Source organism: Cyprinodon variegatus, unplaced genomic scaffold, assembly GCF_000732505.1.
Source record: "Cyprinodon variegatus isolate N-32 unplaced genomic scaffold, C_variegatus-1.0 Scaffold1045, whole genome shotgun sequence".
Classification (NCBI taxonomy): domain Eukaryota; kingdom Metazoa; phylum Chordata; class Actinopteri; order Cyprinodontiformes; family Cyprinodontidae; genus Cyprinodon; species Cyprinodon variegatus.
Window position 1 is genome coordinate 89,658 of NW_015151498.1, and position 9,471 is coordinate 99,128.

Consider the following 9,471-nt stretch of genomic DNA (forward strand, 5'->3'; position numbering starts at 1 on the left):
GAGGGCTAATGAGCAGATTGGGAACAGGTGTGAACAGAGCAGAACAGGAAAGGAGCTAGGGAAAAAGGAGAACACAAGAGGGCAGCAGAGGGAAACAAATAAAATCCTGAAAATAACCAGAAAACACAACAAAATAAGAAATAAAACACTAAAACTAGAAAACATGGAGCAAAGTAAAACTGAATACTCAAAAGAAAACATAACAAAACCAAGACTGTGACAGCAATTACACTTCTTTTATTAAGAAAGATAATTATAAAGGTAAATTATAGTTAATAATTTATCATTGTAATCTAAATTCATCCACAACAAGAATAAATTTATATAACTTTGATTAATAGCTACCAGCCTTCAATGGTTATAGTTAACAATTAGATACTAATAATTAGATACTAATTATTAACCAGTTAGGGTGGATATTAAAACTAGCCATGGGCCTGTGTTGAATCAACTACTAGTAAATAGAAACATTTTTAGTATATAACTACAATTGATAGCTTTACATTTTTAACTAAACCCCTATAAAATGTCTCTATATAGTATTTTTTTTTTCAGCACTGGCCCCTAGTAGAGATAACAGTTAATTGACATAAAATAAGCACAGACAACTAAACTTTATATAGACTGATGTGTATGAAAAATGTTTTTTCCTCTTCAAACCATTTTTCTGTTCAATAATACTACCAGAACGCACACAACTACCCAGAGAAGGAACGCAAAACAAAGGGAAAGCAGCAAAAATTATAAATCTTGATACCAGCAAGACCAGCAATTTAAACAGTTACTTAAGCTTTGACAGCAAACCAGCAAATATGCAATAAACAGAGCCCTAAAGCGATTTAAGAGATTGCAAAATTATTGGAACCCTGTATCAGGAACGACAAAGGAAATATGCTATCATCCATCCATCCATCCATCCATCCATCCATCCATCCATCCATCCATCCATCCATCCATCCATCCATCCATCCATCCATCTTATCCTGCTAATCCATCAGGGTCACAGTGGGGCTGGTGCCTATCTCCAGCAACTTATAGGTGGGGTACACCCTGGTGAGGTCACCAGTCTGTCACAGTATAGCATTTACTGTCACAGTTTCAGCATTTAAGTTTAGTTCTAATTAACTCCCTGTCCAGGTAATTTTGAAGTAGCAGAAAAAAAAGACATGTTTTACTTATTGATGTCTTCTCTGGAAGCAAGCTAGGTGGTCCTCGCTGTAGCTTTGCAAGCAGCTTCAGCGACAAGAGGAGGAGAGCAGGCTGCTGCAGCTCTCTTTGGGAGGCAGGCAGTGTGGTCATTGGTTCTTGGCCATGGCTCAGCTCGGTTTGGTTTGCACCAGGAAGAGGCAAACTGTAGGTTCATTGCTGCTGTTGCAGCTGTACGCTCCTTGCTGCTTTGATTCAGAGGAACTGGTAAAACCACAAGATACCTTTCAGATCAGCCATCTTTAGATGATCAGTCATCTAAAGATAACTGATCTGCAAATCTCTGCTAATCCTCGGATTTTCTCTGTTGTAGTAAAAACAGAGGCAGTGGTGTCTTGGAAGAATTTTGATGAGAGGCAATCAGAGAGCTCTGCAGACAATCCGTTCATGTAGACTCTAAGCTTAAAAAGTTCTTCAAAGGAAAGTTGAGGAAGGATTAGGCAAGAACCATTAGGTTCATCATGAGTTTCCAAACCCACTGAGGTAGAGATGATGGGTCCGTTTTGTGCAGAGTGGCAGATTGTGTTGCATTTTATCACCTATGTTGTGATGTCAGAGCTCCAAAGCATGCTGGTAGCTGTAGCTACAGTTTGTTTATAATTATCGCACACCTGATTTTAGCACTTAGAATAATAACACTGACACCCAGTTCTACATATTATGGAATCTTGTCCTAAATTGCCACTTCTTCAAAGCATAACTCTTGTTTTTGTTTAGTGTTAATTAAGCATTTTTACAATTGTGTGGCAATGGTTTATTCTCCAGGTAAATCCCATTCCCTACATTAATGTTGATTGATTTAAAAAGTGGACTGTTCTGCAAGAAATCAAACCTGTATTCAATACAGGTCATGCCTAGGTTGAATTTTATACAAAAGGTTGATAAAAAAAAAAAATCTACAAGCTGAAGCCTATAAAAATAAGAAGGGGTCTAAACCATGTAAGTGAATTGCGTGTGCTCATTCATCTATCTACGTAATTGTTCCATGCAGATTGGACAATGTTTTTAACCAATGCATTAATCCTGACCAAAGAAAGTTTAAGATAGTTTTTATTATTTTTTTTCCTTTATTGTTTAGGAAAATAAAACATCAGAGTAGATCCAAGGCAAAGTACAGATGAATGAAACATTCTAAAGACAAAGAAAAGGTAACAAACGCAGATGGCCGCTCACACTGAGCCTGGTTCTGCTGGTGGTTTCTACCTGTTAAAAGGGAGTTTTTCCTCTCCTCTGCCACTACAAGCATGCTTAGTGTGAGGGATTGCATTCGAGTCAATGAGTCGATGCAATCAATTAGTTTTCCTTAGATAGAAAACTTTGAATAAATTTGACTGTAAGATCTGGTGAACTGTAAAGTGCCTTGAGATGACATGTGTTGTGAATTGGCGCTATATAAATAAACTGAATTGAATTGAATATTTTTTTAAATAAAAATAACGTTCTAATAATAATTTATTTTATGACTTATTGTTTATTTTGCTTTAGAATACAGACAAATTCAAACAACCGCAAACAAATATTGTAGAAACTCTCCCCATCTTTCATTGTACTTCTTCGTGTCATTCATCAGACTGTATGATATTTTCTCAAATGCCGCCACCTTACCCAGTTCCCAGACCCAATCCTGAAATAATGTGCCTGCAGCATCTTTCCACTTTCTCATTATTATCTGTTTACCAATCATGATGCTTTTCTGGACCCAGTTAGCAAAGGGTTTTGCCACGTGGTTAAAATATTTAAGATTTCCTAGTATATAGAGTTAAGGGCAGAGTTTGTAGTGCATCCCAACAATCTCTGAATTATAATTATGGATCTTGGTCCAGAAAGCCTGTTCATTTGGGCATGACCACAGTGCATGAATTAAGTCCACTACCAGCCCGTTCATTCTCATAGTACATTTTAAAAAATCTGAAAAGCCCAAATCTGAAATGAATTGAGGATTCCCTCCTGAATTTTGTGACCAAAATAAATTAGCTGATTCAGGTTGCACTTGGCAGAAATAACATGTAACGTCTCTAAATTGTACAGAAGAGGATTAGGGCCACAAAAAAAGAGAGAGATTAAAGTCAGAATTCTGAGAAAACAGTCAGAATTTCAGAATTCTGAGATTAAAGTCAGAATTCTGAGAAATAGATCAGAATTCTGAGATTCTTTGCTCCGGATACACTGCGATGGGAAGAAGCTGCTTCAACACTTCAAGTGCACCCTTATTATAGACTTTACAGTAAATACACGGCGAATGAAAACGGCTTCATCGTGTACCGACTTCCTGTTTTCAAAATAAAACTGTGGGCCTAGATTTTGAAGCCAAGAAACTATCAAACTAGAATATTGGTATTTATCATATTTACAACAAATAAACATTTTTTAGAGATTTCATATTAAAGCTAAAAGGTGTATCTCATGAAACCAGTGTAGTACCATGGTGTCTTATAGATTTCGTGTCAGTCCATCACAAAACCTATTCTGCAAAACTGCCAATATCTACACATAAATATTATTTAAAACTATTAAGAGACTTGAAATGCAAAAATAAAAAAGATGTTTCTCCTGAAGCCAGTGGAGAACTATGATCCAACACTAATTTTGAGTCAATTCATCACATGACCTGGTAGCTGTTGAGCATAAGTCCTAATATTTTCATATAAAAATTTGATATTAAAGATTTGAAATGCAAAAATAAAAGACATACCTTTTGAAGAGGACACAGTGCTATGATCCAACACTGATTTTGAGTCAATTGGTCACATTACCTAGAAGCTATCGAGTAAATATGCTAATATTTCTATATAAAATTAATTTAAAAATATAAAACTTCTAAAACTAAAAGCTAAACTAAACCAAAAACTTCTGAAAGCCATTTTACCTTAGTAGCCAAAAAGTTCTAGGTAGAATGTTGGTTGCTAGGCAACGGTACCAAACGTCAATCGGCCGCGGGAAGAAATTACAATGCCACTAATAGAGCCGTCAAATGACGGCTGTGGGAGATCGAGGTCAAATTAACCATATTTATTTTTTACCTTTTAATTTCCTTTAAAAGACCACATGAAAATGAAGGAATTATAGAAACAGAAAAAGTCAGTTAACATGCAACATAACATTGATTTTAAATAAACTTCTTTCCCTTTAAAATCTCAGAACAGTCAAAATGACGGCCTTGGGAGTTCTAGTGTTAAGGAAAAAATATACAGGTTTTTTTTTTTTTTTGGAAGATTTTAATATACGTGTTTGAATTTGTTTTGCACCATTTGTTTTAGATTAATAATAAAACTGAATGACAGACATTTTTGATGTGCAACTCAGACCACAATTTGTGTAGCCTACTTGTACTCAAAATTTGAAGAGGTGTAACTTTTTTTTGTTGTTGTGTCAGATTGAAAAAAAAATATAGTTACAAAACACCAAAGTTACAATGCACAAATAATTTTGCAACAAACGTTCTGAACCATCTGAAGCAAAACTGAGAATGTAAGAGGTTTTTGATGTGCAACTTGTAGAACATAACTTACTTGTACTTATAATTTAATATAAGATAAGATAATCCTTTATTTGTCCCACAGTGGGGAAATTGCAGCCTTGCATCACAGTGAACAGTACAGTAGGAAAAAAAGAAAGAATACAAAATATAAAAAATAATATAAAAATATATAAAAATATATATATTAAGTATATACAGGTACATTTGAACAGGTGTAAAAAAAAATTGTACTTGTTTTTTTATTTATTTTTTTATTCTACACAAACAAAACGTGCAATGTAACTCTTTCTACAACTTCAAATCCACACTTAGAATGCAAAAATAGTTTTGCATTGTAAGTGTGGTCCTTGCCGAAAATTGCATCCCGTGCTATCTCAGAGGAGTTTACACTTGTATGACTGTATTCCTGTATATCCATCACTAGTTAAAAGACAAGGGTCAGCAAATGCAGATTCTTCCCTGTAAAAAAAAAATGACAGCGCAATTGTCACTGTATGATCTGAAGCTTCATTTGGAGATTTTAAACAGGCTTTTGAAAAACTTTGATAATTTGCTGCTGTAATATTATAGATTTTTTAGAATAAAAGGCTAGCAGATCTGCATAATCAAAAAAAAAAACAGAAATACAACTATAGAGCATTCAGTATTGTAAGAAAGCCCACAGTGTTTCTGAATAAATATGAGTTCTGTTCCGTTTGTGCCTCTTTCCTTGTAAGTATGAAATATCCTATGCTCCTGAATGCACCATAGCTTTCTGACGCTCCTGAATGCATCACACTGGTCTGTGTAGATGCGCGTTTGATTTTTCCCTTAAGACAAAAGCTTTGAAGTTTCAAAACTCACCTCGGCTATTACTGTTTATTGTTGTGTGTGAATAAAAAGAGACTACAACAAATAAATCAGCTTTACCTCGGACAAATCTTTGGATTTAATGTTGTTCATAACACCCTTTACTTTTGTAAATGAATCTGCCAAATAAACACCTTTTTTTTCCCACGAGAGGTATATTTAAACGTTTTTATATCATTATTCTAACAACAAGTTGCTCCATTGGTCAGATTTTAATCCGTTTTCCTCGTCGATATGCAGTTGTACAGAGCGAGGCGCGCCCCCTCGCGACTGGGGATGCATATCTCGGCAGACATGCACTTTTCGACATAACACCTGTATGTGGGGGTGTTATGCCCTAAAATAACAGGCATGCATTTTTGGGCATAACAGTTGTTCCACCCAAAGAGCATCAACCCCATTCGCGTCAGAACCCTCTTCCGTAAAATTGTGATTGAAGACGAGCTGCTTCTGCAAGAGTTACGGTAATCGTCCTTTGACAACCCGGAAGGAAGGCCATTACGCCTGGTTATCAGGGCTCGCGCAGACCGTGCAGCGTTGTTTTCCAACCTTTCCCTGCTAAACATGTCCGCAGACATGCCAGCTGCACTCGACAGCCTAAACATGGAGTCCCAGCTTCACTCCATCATGAACGTGTTGGTGAAAGCTGCCGTGGCGGAGATTGTTCAGCTCTTCTTGGAGAGTTCCGAGTCTCTGCGGCTGCATCTGAGCCAGAGTCTGAGGGAGAACGAAAACCTGAGGTCGAGGATGAAGATGATGAGGAGTGAGCTGTTCTCCCTGAAGCTCCAAACCCGGACGAACCAACCGACCAGCCGCTTCTCTGCCCTCAGAGCGAATATAAGCAAACCCCGGCCAAAACCGCAGGGTAACTACCCTATTTCCTTAAGCACTACTTTTAATACAGTAAAATAACCCCAAACAAAAGAGGAACGCCACACATCTAGAGAGAAGCATGTTGTTTATTGCAGGGCCGACCTGAGATTATATGGGGCCATAATCACAGTGTAATTGAAGGGGGGCAATTCGAGTCTGAATACAGGACCTGATATTTCCCTTTTAGCAACCACCATTCCCCATATCTAGATGTTGGAGGATGTATGCAGAATTTCTGTTATTTTTTATGTTTATTGAATTCAGACTGATCTATGTGAAAAACCAAATTTACATTGGCATTGGCCTATATCAGGGTTCTGAAACGTTTTCCAGGTTAAGCATGAGGTTCCGTTTGTATCAAAAATAAGCAGATGTCAAATGTCTAGATGTTGTGCTGTTGTTGCATATGTGTTGTCTGCATATGTATAAGTTGCAAATGTATTTGTTGCATATGTAGATTCTGCACATGTCTAAGTTGCATCTGTAGATGTTGCATCTGTCTATGCTGCATTTACTGTACTGCTGCCTCTTGGCCAGGTCTCCCTCGAAAAAGAGATTTCATCTCAAGGGACTTCCTGGTAAAATAAAGGTTAAATAAAATAAAATAAAAATAAATAGGTCTATGTTGCATCTGCAGATGTTGCCTCACTGTAATCTTGCCAGTCTGCATGTCTGAAACATCTGTGATTGGTTAGTGCCTCTGCTCTCAGCTGTTGGTCCATGTCGTTGCTTCTTGTTGTTGGTCTTGTCGTATTATCCCGTCGCTATTTGAACCTACGCCCCCTCCTTCCTCCTTTGCTGTCCTAATTAATGCCTGAAGTAAATACGAGATTTGCCAAAATCTAAACATTTCGTAGTTATTGATAAAGACAACCTTTCAGTAATTTCTAATAAACACAAAATAATCTACTTCCATTTTTTGTAATGGCGAGGGAAACAGGCATCCAAGACCAACGACATGGACCAACAGCTGAGAGCAAAGGCATTAACCAATGCATCATCTACATAGGCATCATGGACATATATGCAAAATCTACATATGCAATATAGACATATACAGCATCTACATATACAACATAGATGTATGCAACATCTACATATGCAACATAGACTAGGGTTGTCACGATACTAAACTTTTCAACTCGATACCAATACTAAGTAAAATATTTGATACTCGATGTCATTTTCGATATCACATGGATAAAAACAAAGACTCCAAAATTCAACAGAAATTTTTTCATTAATAAACAAAATACAATAGATAGATAAATAAATACAATAAACAATATTTTGAGGTTGAATGCTGTGCACAATATTAAGCAAGCTTGATAAAAAACTTACAAAATTAAAATTAAGTTTTCCTTCCTTGGCTATTCTTTACACACATAATAGTGACACTAGCCAAACCAGTTAAAAAACAAAAATAATTCTCAGCAGCTGCACCTGTTACAGAAAAAAGTCTGAAACCGAAAAGTGCCCAGAATTATTCAATCACACAGTGTTCAGAAAGTGCATTTTCCTCTAATCTCCGCATAAGATGAATGACTGTTTCGGTGCCACTGGGGGTAGCACTGTATCGATACTTTTGAAAATGAGTATTGTATCCGGATACAACTTTTCAGTATCAATACTTTTTTGAGTATCGATACTTTTGACAACCCTAACATAGACATATGCAGAATCTACATATGCAACAAATACATGTGCAACTTATACATATGCAGAGAACAGATATGCAACAATGGCATAACATGTAGACATTTTACATCTGCTTATTTTTTATACAAACAGAACCCCAAACTAATGGAGCGGGGACCCCCTGATTATATATATATTGTATGAAATTGTGTTATATCAAACTGGTCCTATAGTCACTCTATTACAGATGGTGTCATGTAACGGAAAAAATTTTGCCCTGGGATTATTATAGTATTTCTAATTCCTCATTGATGGGACAGGTGTTGTGAATAAAACGGTGCCCAGCTTGAAAGAGCTCCTGTGTGTCGCTGAATGTGTGCATTGATGACTGAAAGACATCTTCTGCCTCCATTTATTTGTTTACTACATTAATTCATGTCAATCTGTATTTAAAGACATTTCAATTAGTGGAAAAATTGCAGGGGGGGCTATTTAAAAAAAAAAAAACAAGTCTAATCAACCAAAACTTTCATGACCCCCATGCATAACCTCAGAGGACCCCCATTCAAGACCTCCGGACTATATGATAGGACTGGGTGTAAAGATGATGGTTTCATTTTGGAGCGTGTTTTTGACTCATAAATGTAAACAATGAGCTAAGTGAATTATTTAAAATGAAAAGGCAACAATTTAAGATATTGCAGTTGTCTTCTATAGTTTTAATATTGTCTTATTCAAATTTTGATGCATTAAAGTATGAGGTTTTAGTTTGACCTTTTTGCTCTTCTCCTTATAAGAGTAGCACATCTGTAACGAATTAATAACAGATGATTAATCAATTGGGCTATCTGCTCTGACAGATGTAATCAAGTCAGATGCAGAACAAACAAGCTGTTCTCAAAATGCCAAACGTGTTACCTTGTTTAGACTCATTAGTAGCGCTCCTTTAGTTTTCAAACTAGGACTTAGTGTCCTTATAAAAGTAAATTTACCAAGAAGCTGAATCTGCCTTTCCTACAATTATGGTAGAACTACATCAGCCTTCTTTCAACCTGCTGACCACCTCTGCCAAGCAGTAAAGTTTGCCTCAAATTGTGACTTGCACCTAAAGCTAAAACCCACTAATGAGCTGGATCATTACCAAATTGAAATGAATTGTTCCATGGCACAAGGAACACCTCTGTTTAAAAAAAAAAAATAGAAATGATAAACTCAGTTCAAAAGTTTTCAATTGATTCTGCTAACAAACCAACAATGTTCTTTTATCTTGTGTTTTTGACTTCAGTAAAATACCTTCTGACTTTTTGAGTCTGATGCTGATGCTGCCAAAAGTCACTGCTGCCACCCTCTGGTTTAGTGGGGAACTGCTTGGTCTGCCAAATATCCCTATCTCACAATGTTGGAGACTCTTTAAAAAAAAAGGTGTA

At 36.4% G+C, this 9,471-nt stretch overlaps 1 protein-coding gene across 1 annotated transcript in view; it reads left to right on the forward strand.

Moving 5' to 3' along the window:
* The first annotated feature begins 6,011 nt into the window (after positions 1 to 6,011).
* Positions 6,012 to 9,471, forward strand: part of LOC107101011 (asparagine-rich zinc finger protein AZF1-like) — an 8,937-nt gene continuing 5,477 nt past the window's right edge. The window contains exon 1 of the mRNA XM_015399746.1: positions 6,012 to 6,398. Coding sequence (XP_015255232.1) covers positions 6,098 to 6,398 — 301 coding nt within the window. The 5' untranslated portion in view covers positions 6,012 to 6,097. The remainder of the gene's footprint in view (positions 6,399 to 9,471) is intronic.